The 16,131-nt window shown below is 39.3% G+C and overlaps 1 protein-coding gene across 3 annotated transcripts in view; it reads left to right on the top strand.

Annotated features, from left to right (window-relative positions):
* The window catches only part of PRCP (prolylcarboxypeptidase), an 86,995-nt gene extending 75,558 nt beyond the window's left edge, over positions 1–11,437 (top strand). For all 3 annotated transcript variants that reach the window (XM_068978148.1, XM_068978149.1, XM_068978150.1), the window contains 2 exons: positions 545–732; positions 10,762–11,437. In XM_068978148.1, the coding sequence (XP_068834249.1) occupies positions 545–732; positions 10,762–10,978 (405 nt within the window). In that variant the 3' untranslated portion in view covers positions 10,979–11,437. The remainder of the gene's footprint in view (positions 1–544; positions 733–10,761) is intronic.
* Positions 11,438–16,131: the final 4,694 nt, after the last annotated feature.

Raw genomic sequence — 16,131 nt, 5'->3', positions numbered from 1 at the left:
GTACTTACTGCATGTCAGGCACAATTCCAGGCTCCAACTATACAAACTGGATATAAATTTATTTAATTATAAATAAAATATGATCTAATCATCAAATGTAGCTTGGTGGAAAATATAGGTAGCTAAACTAATATTACAATAGATCTTAGTAAGTCCTATAAGGGTAGCATTTTATGGACACAGAAAAGAAGAGGGAGTCTAACTTGATTCTATCTGAGCCTCCATTTTTTTCATCTGTACAATGAGAATAGTAATAATAATAGCAATATGTTCCTCCAGAGTTGTTTTGAGAGTTCAATATGATAATAGATATGAAATGAAATAGTTTGTGAAGAAGGAATATATAGCCCCAACTTCTGTGACTTCTCAGCTGAGCCTTAGGAATAAAGAGAGGTGGTATGGAGTAGAGAACAGGGGCTCTGAAGCCAGACTGCTGAGTTCAAACCCTCACTTTTTTGCTTCTGAGCTGTATGACCTTGGGGAATTTATTTCACTCTTTGTGCTTCATTTTCTCACTAGAATCTTTCCTGATTTGCTTTTTCAGGCCTGTACAGAAATGGTCATGCCCACCTGTTCTGATGGTGTTGATGACATGTTCGAACCTCACTCGTGGAACATGAAGGAATATTCTGATGACTGTTTTAAACAGTGGGGTGTGAGACCGAGGCCCTCTTGGATCCCTACTATGTATGGAGGCAAGAACATCAGTTCGCACACAAACATCATTTTCAGGTGAATTTTTGTTGATTCAAAGAAAATTCTGGTTGATGGAGACATTTGTAGAATGGATGAGAAAAGAAAACCAGGAAAATGTTGTACAGTTAAAACAATGTAGAATATAGCAGTGATATCTATCATATTTTTCTACTCCTTGAAAGATAAAGGATTCTGAGAGGTGATATGATTTTTTGTTCTATTGCACTATGTTTAAAGGCTTAAAAACAACAGCAGCAAAGTTAAAATATTTTTAAAAGTGTGCTCAAAAGAAAAGGAAGCATCATCTGTTGTTCTCAGTTTATCTCATGATTGTTTTTATTGTTATCAATGATAACAAAAAATCTTCAGTATATACCTAACAAACACTTTTGAGGTGCCCACTCTGTTCTGTCCTAGGCACTATATGAGGCACTTTAAATAAATCACTTAATTCCCACAAAAACTTTGAAAGAAGTTTTTACAGTCCCTACTTTACTGAGGAGGAAAGTGAAAGTCAATGTGTACAGTCACTTGCCAAAACTTAACCAGTTTTGTTTTAGTTACCAAGTGATAAAGCCAGTTTTCAACCTTGGCCCATCTGACTACAAAAACTGTTTATTCTGTAAAACTGTTTATCTAGAAGAATTATATTTGGTATTGGTTCATATTGGAGTTAATCAAGTAGACTCTAAATGTGCCTGATAGTGACTTCAAAATTTCCGTGTTTTGGCTTGAACATTAGGTTGTTAGTTATTAAAATAGCAACCATTTAATAAGAAAATTCCCCAAGTTTATGTGGAAATAGTAGAGAGATATCCATACATATCTCTTAACCAGTTGTTTAAACTGTAAACGTTATTCTTTTACAAATTCTTCTAAACAGAGTCACATTTGACTTTTGAGACATGACTGAACCCTCTTAGGAAGGAGCAATGCTATTTTAGCTGAAAGATCACTCTCTGGGTTTAGGCCAGTGACACTGCCCATTTTGGAAAAGAACCTTTTTCTTGTTGGATTCATGCTAGTTTCTCACTCAGTAGGATACCCTGCTGCTGCTGCTGCTGCCAAGTCGCTTCCATCGTGTCCAACTCTGTGCGACCCCATAGACGGCAGCCCACCAGGCTCCCCAGTCCCTGGGATTCTCCAGGCAAGAATACTGGAGTGGGTTGCCATTTCCTTCTCCAATGCATGAAAGTGAAAAGTGAAAGTGAAGTCGCTCAGTCATGTCCAACTCTTTGCGACCCCATGGACTGCAGCCTACCAGGCTACTCCGCCCATGGGATTTTCCAGGCAAGAGTACTGGAGTTGGGTGTAGGATACCATCCCCTCCCTCAAATGTGAGACACTAAATGCAAAACTTAAAGATTCTTTTTGTTTAATTCCCTAGAATTATTTACCTTGTCCTCAGTAGAATTCTTCAAAACTATACTTTCAGCTCAGCTTTTTGAGGTGATAGTTGAGCAATTAAGTATATTTAGGGTAGGAAACTGTACCAAATTAGGATGTTTGAAATCAGGAAAACATGAAAGGACTGAGAGGACTGAAAAGGCTTAAATGTAAGCCTTGGGTATCAAGCTCATCTTTGTTCCCTCAGAGAAGGAAATACTTTGTCATTTTCTTGTTTTTAGAAACTTACCTCCAGATAGTACTTATATGGATTTCTCTGGCATGTGGAGGCTATAAGCTCATCCTTATTTGCTTTGACCTCATAAAGCTGAAGTTCAAGTTGACTTGTAAAGTAGAGTCTTTGAATCTTATCTATAAAGGTTTTGATATCTGAGTTTTGGTCAAATACTTTATGCTTTTTTGTTGGATTCAACCATTACATGAGTATTTTAGTTGCCCATTTATCCTTTTATGCTTATTTTCCTCCAGGTATCAAAATAAGTTATTGTCATCATCATCATTGGGGAAAGGATAGATTTTGTTGAAAAAAGTTTGGAGTAGAACTGAAAGAGTAGGTAAAACATATGGCTCAACATTAAAAAAAAAACCAAAAAAAACTTTCGGCTAGTGTAAGAAAGGACTTCCTAACAGAGCTATGCATAGTTAGAGTGAATTGTCTTAAATTATTTAAGCTTTTGATCCTCAGTTTTCTCTTCAGTAAAATGAGAATAATAATGCCAATCACCCTATAGAGTTGCTGTGATGCTTAAAAGAGTTAACCCAGTGAAATATTTAGCCCAGACTGTGGGCAGGAATCCCTTAGAAGAAATGGAGTAGCCATCATGGTCAACAAAAGCGTCCGAAACGCAGTACTTGGATGCAGTCTCCAAAATGACAGAATGATCTGTTTGATTCCAAGGCAAATCATTCAGTATCACAGTAATCCAAGTCTATGCCCCAACCAGTAACGCTGAAGAAGCTGAAGTTGAACGGTTCTATGAAGACCTACAAGACCTTTCAGAACTAACACCCCAAAAAGATGTCCTTTTCATTATAGAGGACTGGAATGCAAAAGTTGGAAGTCAAGAAACACCTGGAGTAACAGGCAAATTTGGCCTTGGAATACGGAATGAAGCAGGGCAAAGGCTAATACAGTTTTGCCAAGAGAACACACTGGTCATAGCAAACACCATCTTCCAACAATACAAGAGAAGACTCTACACATGGACATCACCAGACGGTCAACATCGAAATCAGATTGGTTATATTCTTTACAGTCAAAGATGGAAAAGCTCTATACAGTCAGCAAAAACAAGACCAGGAGCTGACTGAGGCTCACATCGTGAACTCCTTATTGCCAAATTCAGACTTAAACTGAAGAAAGTAGGGAAAACCACTAGACCATTCAGGTATGACCTAAATCAAATCCCTTATGATTCTACAGTTGAAATGAGAAATAGATTTAAGGGACTAGATCTGATAGATAGAGTGCCTGATGAACTATGGATGGAAGTTCATGACATTGTACAGGAGACAGGGATCAAGACCATCCCCATGGAAAAGAAATGCAAAAAAGCAAAATGTCTGTCTGAGGAGGCCTTACAAATAGCTGTGAAAAGAAGAGAAGCTAAAAGCAAAGGAGAAAAGGAAAAATATACCCATTTGAATGCAGAGTTCCAACGAATAGCAAGGAGAGATAAGGAAGCCTTCCTCAGTGATTCAATGCAAAGAAATAGAGGAAAAACAATAGAATGGGAGAGACCAGAGATCTCTTCAAGAAAATTAGAGATACCTAGGGAACATTTCATGCAAAGATGGGCTCGATAAAGGACAGAAATGGTATGGACCTAACAGAAGCAGAAGATATTAAGAAGAGGTGGCAAGAATACACAGCAGAACTGTACAAAAAAAGATCTTCACCACCCAGATAATCACGATGGTGTGACCACTCACCTAGAGCCAGACATCCTGGAATGTGAAGTCAAGTGGGTCTTAGAAAGCATCGCTATAAACAAATCTAGTGAAGGTGATGGAATTCCAGTTGAGCTATTTCAAATCCTGGAAGATGATGCTGTGAAAGTGCTGCACTCAATATGCCAGCAAATTTGGAAAACTCAGCAGTGGCCACAGGACTGGAAAAGGTCAGTTTTCATTCCAATCCCAAAGAAAGGCAATGCCAAATAATGCTCAAACTACCGCACAATTGCATTCATCTCAAACGCTAGTAAAGTAAGTCTCAAAATTCTCCAAGGCAGGCTTCAGCAATATATGAACCGTGAACTTCCAGATGTTCAAGCTGGTTTTAGAAAAGGCAGAGGAACCAGAGATCTAATTGCCAACATCCACCGGATCATGGAAAAAGCAAGAGAGTTCCAGAAAAACATCTATTTCTGCTTTATTGACTATGCCAAAGCCTTTGATTGTGCGGATCCCAATAAACTGGAAAATTCTGAAAGAGATGGGAATACCAGACCATCTGTCCTGCCTCTTGAGAAACCTGTATGCAGGTCAGGAAGCAACAGTTGGAACTGGACATGGAACAACAGATTGGTTCCAAATAGGAAGAGGAGTATGTCAAGGCTGTATATTGTCACTCTGCTTATTTAACTTCTATGCAGAGTACATCATGAGAAACACTGGGCTGGAAAGAAGCATAAGCTGGAATCAAGATTGCCGGGAGAAATACCAATAACCTCAGATATGCAGATGACACCACCCTTATGGCAGAAAGTGAAGAAGAACTAAAAAGCCTCATGCTGAAGGTGAAAGAGGAGAGTGAAAAAGTTGACTTAAAGCACAACATTCAGAAAACAAAGATCATGGCATCCAGTCCCATCACTTCATGGCAAATAGATGGGGAAACAGTGGAAACAGTATCAGATTTTATTTTTGGGGCTCCAAAATCACTGCAGATGGTGATTGCAGCCATGAAATTAAAAGACGCTTACTCCTTGGAAAGTTATGACCAACCTAGATAGCATATTGAAAAGCAGAGACATTACTTTGCCAACAGAGGTCCGTCTAGTCAAGGCTATGGTTTTTCCACTGGTTATGTATGGATGTGATTATTGGACTGTGAAGAAAGCTGAGCGCCGAAGAATTGATGCTTTTGAACTGTGGTGTTGCAGAAGACTCTTGAGAGTCCCTTGGACCATAAGGAGATCCAACCAGTCCATTCTAAAAGGAGATCAGCCCTGGGATTTCTTTGGAAGGACTGATGCTAAAGCTGAAAGTCCAATACTTTGGCCACCTCATGCGAAGAGTTGACTCATTGGAAAAGACTGATGCTGAGAGGGATTGGAGGCAGGAGGAGAAGGGGATGACAGAGAATGAGATGGCTGGATGGCATCACTAACTCGATGGACATGAGCTGGGTGAACTCTGGGAGTTGGTGATGAACAGGGAGGCCTGGCGTGCTGCAGTTCATGGGGTCGCAAAGAGTCGGCCACGACTGAGTGACTGAAGTGAACTGAACTGAACTGGCAAATTATATGCCAAAAAAATTCCCATTGAATGAATAAGTGGAAGTATACGCACAGCCCTGTACTTTAGCTTCGAGCTAGCAGGGAACTACTTGTCTCTGAATGTCTTTTTTCTTCCACTTTTTTTCCTTTTCTTAAGACCTAGGCATCCTCAAGGAAACCTTCCCTGACATCTCCAAGGAGGTTATGTTTCCCCTACACACTTAGCTTCTCTAAAGCCTGTGACTATCCCTTAACACTCTGTGTGGAATTTACCTGTTTGTGTTTCTCTCTGCCCCTCACTCATTTCTCAGAGAACAGAGAAATCTCATTTCTCTGTTCAAATGAGATTATGAACTTCTCAGTGGCAGAGAATTTTTCTTAATCATCTCTGTGCCTTTAGCACCTGCCACAGTGACTGGCACATAGTAGATGCCCAGTTAGTGTGTGTGTTGATAAGGATGAGAAATGACATAAAGTTCAGGAAAACTTCAGAGGCATGTGAAAGTATGAAGGCAGAACTATATAAAAATGCTGGTTTATCTTCCTGCGGTGGCAAATATACTTTTAAAAAGAAATTTTTTCCCATGTACTGCTAGGTGTGAAGAATTCAATGTAAAACTTACCTTATTTAAAAATTCAAAATTCTATTGCTTTTCTAAAGAAAACACATTCCAAAAATAAAAAAGCAGCATTAGGTTCTGTCTACTGAGTGGCTATCAGTTACAAAATATTTATGGTTGACGATAAGAAAATGTCCAAGGAACCATGTGGAAAGCATATTTTATGTTGATACTTCTCTCCTTAAGGCATCAACTGTGACTACTTTTTTTGGTTAGAAAGTTCAGTCTGTTTTTAACTGTTGAATTAGATATCTGCAAGTTAAGAGCTTGGGCTTTGAAGTTGGAGAGACCTAGGTGCCATTCTGCTTCTGTTAACCATGTGCCTTCAGGCAAATTGCCAATTTATATTAGTTAGAAATAATAACTATCTGCCAGAGTTACTTCAAGGAGTAGATAATCATAGAAGTGAGCACTATGAGGGTAGAGATTTTTGTCTGTTCACAGTTGAGTTAACTGTACCGAGTCAGTACCTGATACATAGTAGGCAGTCAGTAAACATGTTGAGCAAATAAGAATTTAATAGTAGCTATTAATAGTTCCATTTCAGCAATTTTCTTATTCCACAGTATTTTTGTTGGAAGGATTTATTTTTTCCCCAAAACCCAGGTGTTGAGAAATTATCTTACCAATGGTCATTTTTAGTTATTTAAATGTAAATTCAAAAAGGAGTCCCTGAGAAGCTGGTTAATTTAACATAATTTTTCAGGGAAATTGTTGCCAGCAATTAAGTGAGGCTCACTGTTGGGAATTTTATGCACGCATCTAGGTTCTCTCATGAAAGCCAGTTTTTTTTCTCCTGTAAATTTCCCATTGACTGATTTAGCTTTCTCATGTCTAGGACTAAGAAATTCAAGTCCATGTGCATTTTAGGTCTCTCAGCAACTCCAAACACTGTTGCTAAGCCACTGGGTGGATTCAGATGACCTTTTAAATCAAATGCAGTTTGCTTATTATGTAGCTGTGGGGATGGCTTTTTTGTTTTGCAAATAATGGAGAGTTTCCTATCTTGGTTGGTCCTGTCAAATTGGAATAATGATAAAGGCCACTTGTTCATTTAAGAAAATCCAACCCCTTGTGTAGTTTACTTTAAAAATTTATCTCAAAAAAAAAAAATTTATCTCATAGTTGAAAACTAACATCCTATTTTGCATGTGAGTTTTTCCTCTTGTTTTTAATAAAACCAAAAAAGGTAAAATTTCAGAGTGATTTCTCCCCCCAAGAATGATGTTAAGTTGCAATTGAATTAATTTCTTAAAAAACCAAAAATATGGTTAAAAGTGTGGTCAGGCTAGAACAGGGATTTTAGACTTGTATTTCAAGCACATATATATTTAATGTACCTAAATGCTTATTTCCTTTTTAACTTGAACATTTACCTAGAAAATTGATTGCATGCATTTTTCTGACCAAATTTCTGTGAGAAATGCTGTGGCATCCCTTTTCATGTTTCATTTACCTCTCAGAAGTATTAACACTTCTCATGCTTATAGAATGTGATAATAATTATAATAATACTGCACATTCGTGTGGTATTTTATAGTTTATACCTTATTTCCAAATGTATTATTCAAGTGGAACCTCACAATGTCTCTGTGATTGAAGGGCATTATCTTTAAAAGTTATTTTTTTGGTCATACACATGAGAATTAGATTCAGAGGGGTCAGATAACTTACCCAAAGTCATGTGGCTTACTGGGGTATAAAACTTAGACCTGCTGACTTAGTTCATTGTTTCTTGCCAGTATTATACCTAGCTGAATGTCACTGTCTGTATATTTACATTAATCACATTACCTATGTGAACTCTACTTTTCCATGTAAAAAGTACTGTAGTGATTTACATGTTCCTGAACTCACAAGCATATATGTATAGACATCTTTTGTGCAGGGCATCTGATATAAGATTATAAATAACTAGATTATTCTTTTTTATTCATTCAATAAATATTTGTATAGCTCCTAGTGTATGCCAGGCACTGAAGATACAGTAATAAAACAGACAAAAAACCGTGCTGTTGGGAAGCTTTAGTTTGAGAGATGGGTAAAAACAAGATAGCACTTATAAGAATGTTAGAAGGAGATAGATGCTAAGGGGCGGGGGGGCGGGGTGGTGGTGGTGGAAATAAACCAGGGAAGAAGGCTATGAAATGTTAGTGGGGGTTGGGAGGGAGTTTGAATTTTTGATGAGGTGGTTAAGAAAGACCTCTACTACTAGATATCTACTATATATCTACTATGGTGGGCAAAAATCCCTTAGAAGAAATGGAGTAGCCCTCATAGTCAACCAAGAAGTCTGAAATTCAGGACTTGGGTGCAATCTCAAAAATGACAAATAACCTTGGTTCGTTTCCAAGGCAAACCACTCAGCATCACAGTAATCCAAGTCTATGCCCCAACCACGAATGCAGAAGAAGCTGAAGTTGAATAGTTCCATGAAGACCCACAAGACCTTCTAGAAGTAACACCAAAAAAGATGTCCTTTTCATCATAGGGGATTGGAATGCAAAAGTTGGAAATCAAGAGATACATGGAGTAACAGGCAGGTTTGGCCTTGGAGTACAAAATGAAGCAGGGTAAAGGCTACACAGAGTCTTTTCAAGAGAACACACTGGTCATAGCAAACACCCTCTTCCAACAACACAAGAGACAACTCTACACATGAACATCACCAGACGGTCAATACTGAAATCAGATTGATTCTATTCTCTGCAGCCAAAGATGGAGAAGCTGTATCAGTTTAGTTCAGTTGCTCAGTTGTGTCCAACTCTTTGTGACCCCGTGGACTGCAGCATCCCAGGTCTCCCTGTCCATTGCCAACTCCCGGAGTTAACTCAAACTCATGTCCATTGAGTTGATGATGCCATGCAACCACCTCATCCTCTGTTGTCCCCTTCTCCTCCTGCCTTCAATCTTTCCCAGCATCAGGGTCTTTTCCAGTGAGTCAGTTCTTTGGATCAGGTGGCCAAAGTATTGGAGTTTTAGCTTCAGCATCAGTCCTTCCAATGAATATTCAGGACTGGCACTTGTCTTATTATATTTTGCCTTACTTGCCTCCTGAGAAATCTGTATGCAGGTCAAGAAGTAACAGTTAGAACCAGACATGGAACAACAGACTGGTTCCAAATTGGGAAAGGAGTATGTCAAGGGTGTATATTGTCACCTTGCTTTTTTATTTTTTAACTTATATGCAGAGTACATCAGGTGAAGTGCCAGACTGGATGAAGCACAAGCTAGAATCAAGATTGCCGGGAGAAATATCAATAACCTCAGATACGCAGATGACACCACCCTTATGGCAGAAAGTGAAGAGGAACTAAAGAGTCTCTTGTTGAAAGTGAAAGAAGAGAGTGAAAAAGCTGGCCTAAAACTCAGCATTCAAAAAACCAAGATCATGCCATCTGGTCCCATCACTTCATGGCAAATAGATGGGGAAATAGTGAAAACAGTGACAGAGTTAATTTTGAGGGGCTCCAAAATCACTGCAGATGGTGACTTCAGCTATGAAGTTAAAAGACTCTTGCTCCTTGGAAGAAAAGCTCTGATGAACCTAGAGAGCATATTAAGAAGCAGAGACAATACTTTGCTGACAGAGGTTTGTCTAGTCAAAGCTATGGTTTTTCCAGTAGTCATGTATGGATGTGAGAGTTGGACTATAAAGAAAGCTGAGTTCTGAAGCATTGATGCTTTTGAACTGTGGTGTTGGAGAAGACTTTTGATAGCTCTTGGACGGCAAAGAGGTCCAACCAGTCAATCCTAAAAGAAATGAGTCCTGAATATTCATTGGAAGGACTAATGCTGAAGCTGAAGCTTCAGTAATTTGGCCACCTGATGCGAAGAACTCCTTAGAAAAGACATTGATGCTGGTAAGGATTGAAGGCAGAGGAGAAGAGGATGACAGAGGATGAGACTGTTGGATGGCATCACTGATTTGATGGACAAGAGTTCGAGCAAACTCTGGGAGTTGGTGATGGACAGGAAAGCCTGGCATGCTGCAGTCCATGAGGTTGCAAAGAGTCAGACACAACTGTGTGACTGAATTGACTGAAGAGATAATTAGCATTTTAAAATATAGGGTTTTTTTTTTTTCCCTTATCACTAATATTTGGGTTCTAGGAAGGAATGAAACAGGTTTTAATTGAGGAACTCCTTCGTGCCTAACATTTATTCAGTATATATACATGTACCATCTGATTTAACCTTTAAAGCAACCTCCTGAGGTAGGCCTTGTTAACTCTGCTTTATATATGAGGAAACTGAGACAGCTAACTTATGTAAGGTCAGACAACTTTTGAGTAATGAAGCCAGGATTAGAATTGAGTCTTCTAAATTCGAAGTTCCAGTATAGTCTAAATTGATTGATGGGGCACCACTTTCAGGGTTCTCTGGTCCTATTCCTTGTCCCTGGTTACAGAGGTATTGTCAAACTCCAGGAAGAAGCACCTTTCTATATGACAGATTAAATCCTCAGATCATATTCCCTAGTTCATAAGCTTATAATTTTAGGTGTTATGCATATAATAGGTTTCTCCTATCTTATCTTTTATGTAGATATGAAAAACTAGCAATCTGATTTTTTTTTTCTTTCCCTCACTTAGCAATGGTGAACTAGACCCCTGGTCAGGAGGTGGAGTAACCAAGGATATCACAGACACCTTACTTGCGATCGTCATCCCAAATGGAGCCCATCATCTAGATCTCCGAGCCAGCAATGCCTTGGATCCTGTCAGTGTGCAGTTAACTCGCTCCTTGGAAGTTAAATACATGAAGCAGTGGGTCACTGATTTCTATGTCCATCTGAGAAAAATGAACTGAGTAACTTTTGATCATTTTCAGTTTCTTCTTTTAAGTTCATTCCACCTACATTTCCACTTTGGCTTTCTGTGCATAATTACTTTCCCTTGTTCATTAAATTTCGTGTGGTGAAGACTGAGATAGAGCAAACTTGATGGTGGGCATAGCAGCCATCCCACGACCCGAGTCCTCGCCATCCTTGTGGCACCTCCAGGAAGAATCTCTTCACCACAGCTTTCCCACACCATCCACGGCCTTCATAACTGGAGCAGAGTATTGATTGCCTTTCACAAGAGGGAGAATCCCTTCTTTTATTTCTCTGAAAGCAAGGATTTCTCTTGGTTTTGAATTTGAAGTCTCTTTGGCCCATTTGTCACTTGTCCCTTTTCTACCCTCCCAAAAGGAAAAGAAGAAGATGGATAAAAATGATGTAATTGCAGCTGGTAGGAAGGATATCCAATGCCAAATCAGGAAATGGGAGTCGTTTCTTTTGTGCTTGATTCAATGACTTTGAACTGTGCTGTAAATAAAGAATAGGGCTGGACCTTATACCTGTGTGTTGCTTCTGAAGCTTGCTCCAGCTGTTAGGAATGCTGTGTGCACTGGGCTTGGCTGTTTTTAAAGGAAAGTCCTTTAATTTTCTCTCTTCTATTTGGCAGCTTTTCTTATTCTGGGATATTTGCCACTGGTACTGCCAGTAAGAAATCTGGCCTTTTCTGCCCCATTTCTCTTTGTTTTTAAGGTAAGTTTTGTGGTAATTTGGTTACATTTTGCCAGTTTAGGAAAATGACTCTGTTTTCCTTTTCTTTTTACATCTAAGCAAGCTTTTATATTCTCCAGTCGCTGATGATACTTCAGTAAGAAGCCTTTAAAAATTGATCTATCAGCTATTCGGAAGGTAAAACATAGTAGTGTTCAGTGTTTTGTTTTTTAAATTTCGTTTTCTGGTGGTTGTTATGTTGTCATTAAAGCCAGAAGTGTCAGGACACTAAGAGGCAGGTGCAGAAGAACTTTTCTGTATAGCTTCCAAAAGACAAGCTGACTAATTCATGCAGGCAGCATATTTGACATTAATAAATGGCTGAGCCGTTCTTATTTCCAAGGGGTTGGCTTCTTTTAAGCAGTTCTTACACTGAGACCTTTCTTCAGAAGAGCTTTTCTAGGATAACAAATAGGGTTGGATCAAAACCTTTCAGGGACACAGAGATTCTAACAGTTTCTACTCTGTTAAAAGATTTCTTTCCCCTTGTTTCTTTTTATTTTCTCTCAATTTTTTTTCTTCATTCTGCCTTGGTAACATTTTCTGCTTTTTAAAAAACTGTATCTTGAGCTTGATTATTTCTAAAGTGCTTTTTTTTTTTTTTAATAAAATGCAGATATAGTGTTTGTTCTTGGATGGGAGACCAAAATATTTCTCCTACTTCGCCTGGCATCTGGGAGATACAGAAAAATCTTTGTCTGGTTTCAGAAGCCTTCAGTTCTCATTGTAGTGTGTTGTCCATCAAAGCATTTTTACTTAAAATCTTTAAAATATACATTGCCACTTCACTTAATATTGATTGTTTGCATGAGCTGCATTTTTGTGGAGAGACTAGTTGCTCCCAAATGACTATTTTTCTGCAAGTATAAGTTGGTTGTATGTACATGTTTTTTCTATGTACATTTCATGACAGATAGCAACCTTAACTAAAGTTGGCCTAATTATAATATACTAACATTTTAAAATTTAAATTGAAAAACAACTGAAGCATCAAATAAGCCTTATTTGAAGCATCCCTCTAATGATTGATGCTTTTGAAAGACCAGGAAAGAGAGAGAGTTGGAGTGTTTTTTATTTTCTGTATTTGTTACTCTCACTACCTAGAGTAACAGGTAGAACTGATGGGAACTAAAGAAACTTCGAGGTCTTTCTTAGGGGATCTGTGGAGTTAAGAGATTATCCAGAGGAGCCAGTGTCTAGACAAGCATATTAGAGGATTCTGAAGACATCTCAGGTGTCATCCAGGCCAATCACATCATTCATAGGTGATGCCATCATGACCCAGAGAAAAGGGCCTTGTCTAAGGCCTCACAGCTCATTTTTTAGCAGAACCAAGCCCTGCATCCCGGTTTCTTTGTTGTTGCTGTTGTTTTCATTTTATTGGTGTAGCGTAAATCTTTGTTTGAATTAAAGCAACAAATCCTCATTAAACCAGCTGAAACAAAAGAAAAAGTTTATTGAAGCTATGTAAGACTAGCTCCAGGACTTGGGTAACCAGGAATTGTGAAAGAATGGAATTAGGATCTGGAAAGTCATTAAAAGTCAAGATTGTTACTTTCTGTTTCTCTTGCTCACAGCAGAGGTCATCAGTTGTCAAATTGTGAGTAAGATTTGTGTCTCTTATTATTTGGCTACCAATCTAAAATGTGCATGTGCATCACAATTACCTGAAGGGCTTGTTAAAACATTGATTGTTGAACCCGACTCCAGAATTTATATAATACATCTTGGGGTGGATCTTGAGAAGTTGCATTTTTAACAAATTTCCACACGATGCTGGGGGATTACACTTCAAGAACCAGTAGTTAAGAGAATTCTGAATTTGAATTTCTTCTAACAGGGAAGAAGAATTCTCCTCACTCCTGTTGAACTACATGATCCCATTTGAGTATGGCAACCTTGCCAAATTCTTCCTTCCCCATGGCTACTTCATCTCTGCACACCAGCTTCCTCTTTTCTGCTCACAGAAGACCTTCAATGACTTCCCAGAATGGTGTCCTCAGGCCCCTTGGGCAGTACCACCTCACAAGCTCACAACTCTCAGGTGGTTAGGGAGGGATGTACTCATAAAGGCATGACTTAAGAGAGACACCGGAGAAGGCACTGGCACCCCACTCCAGTACTCTTGCCTGGGAAATCCCATGGACAGAGGAGCCTGGTGGGTGGCAGTCCATGGGGTCGCTAAGAGTTGGACACTACTGAGCGACTTCACTTTCACTTTTCACTTTCATGCATTGGAAAAGGAAATGGCAACCCACTCCAGTGTTCTTGCCTGGAGAATCCCAGGGACAGAGGAGCCTGGTGGGTTTCCATCTATGGGGTCGCACAGAGTCGGACACGACTGACGTGACTTAGCAGCAGCAGCAGCAAGAGAGACACAGTGTTTAGGATAAGGATGAAGGAAGAGCAGTTCAAGCAATTCATTGTGTCTGCCAAACAGTGTTTCTTGGAATACAGGTGTCCCCCCACCCCCCAAAATACATGACTTATGTAATAGATTCATAGTTAATCCAAGTTTGGAAAATGATGGGTTAAACAAAGTTAAATAGGTTTTGTTTTGTTTTGTTTTGTTTTAGTAAATAGGCATTGTGACTTTCCAAAATGGTGATCAAGAATACAACTTCTCTCTGTCTTATCTACAGAGCACCTACAAGGCATAAGATGTTCTTGTGAAACCTAGAGGATACAGTGGTGAAAAAGCAAACACAGTATCTGTCCTAAGAAGGTTTATATTCCAGTGGGAGGAAGACATGAAATGTCAAATTATACAAAAAGTGGGTTCAATTGTAAATGCTATGAAGAGTGGGGATTAGTTGGAAATTTAGCAAGGAATAATCCGAGCTGGTCTGTGGGAATAAGAGAACGCTGTTTTGAAATGTGACATTTTAGTGTTATCTAAATGGGGCTATACTAGAAGAGGAGTGGAGAAAACGGCATGTGTAAAAGCCCTGAATATAGTATATTCAAGGAACTGAAAGAAGCCCTTTGTATGGGACAGAACATGACCATGTAACCACAGAGAAAATGACATAAGATAAATCTGGAGACTTGGATAGGGAGGAAGCTCACTGAAGCAGACCATGATGAGGAGTCAATATAAAGAATGAAAAATCACGGACTGTCCTTGTTCAGGGGAGTCACATGAACAGATTTTCGTTTAAAAAGACCACTCTGGCTATAGATTGGGGTTGTCCCTGGTGGCTCAGATGGTAAAGAATCTGCCTGTGAGGCAGGAGACCCAGGTTCCATCCCTGGGTTGGGAAGATCCCCTGGAGAAGGGAATGGCAACCCACTCCAGTGTTCTGGCCTGGAAAATTCCATGGAAAGAGGAGCCTGGTGGGCTACAGTCCATGGAGTCTCAAAGAGTTAGAAAAGACTAAGTGACTAACATACACACACACACACACACACACACACACACACACACACATAGATTGGAGTGTGCATTGGAGAGGGCAAGCATGTTATATAGAAGACCACTGTTGTAGTTGTCTAAGTAAGAGAAAGCTTTGACTAGGGTGGTAGAGGTGGAAATGAGAAGTAGATGAATTTGAGAGAGATTTGGTAAGAAATGTCATTGGGATTTGGTGATGGATCACATTTGAGACGGGAGTTGGGCAGATGTCGAGGTTGATGATTTCTGACTTGTGTACTTGGATAGATGATGGTGCCATACACTGGAAAGAGAGCTACATAGGGTGACCAGGTATGGCAGGAAGATTATGAGTTCAATTTGTCATGCTGACTTTTATATACTTTTGAAATAACCAAGTCAGGTTAGCTGTCCAGTTGGACTGTTGAATATAAAGATCTGGAAACCAGTCTGGGCTGGGGAGCCATGGTGAATAGATGGTAATCACAGCATGAGCTGTGAGCTCAAGGAGCTACTGTTCAGGAATATGCTTCAGGAGCTGCTGCTATACTGTACTTACCATGACACATTCTTAAGAAAACTCTGAACACTCCAATTCTACAGCTGTAGTACATTTGACTCCACTAAGCCAATCCATCACTTGATCGCTGATACAGCCTTTGCTAAAATTGGGATCTGTCTCTGTATTCATTTCCCATTCTTACTGCTGTCTTTCACTTTCCTAATACCCTGCACTTCAGCCACACCAAATTTTCTGTTACTCTAAAACTATTCTCTTCTCATCACTACCCTGCAGTATGTTTTCACTGGCAAACTTCTTTGCATCCTTCAAAGCCCAGATCAACTTGATTATCTCTCCTGTGAAGTCTTTCTCAGTTTCTTCAAAGGAGTAGTTCTTTTAAATCTATGCTGTCACAGAACAAGTTTCACACCTAGGTTGTCAGCTAGAATGTAAACTTCATCACAGTATAGATTGTCTGTCTTGTTCATTTCTGCATCTTCAGTAGCTTTCAACAGTGCCTGACCACCTCTAATTTAGTA

Source organism: Capricornis sumatraensis, chromosome 8 (genome assembly GCF_032405125.1).
Source record: "Capricornis sumatraensis isolate serow.1 chromosome 8, serow.2, whole genome shotgun sequence".
NCBI classification, from domain to species: Eukaryota; Metazoa; Chordata; class Mammalia; order Artiodactyla; family Bovidae; genus Capricornis; species Capricornis sumatraensis.
Note: the sequence above shows the minus strand (reverse complement) of the source record. Positions and strands in the feature narration are given on the sequence as shown.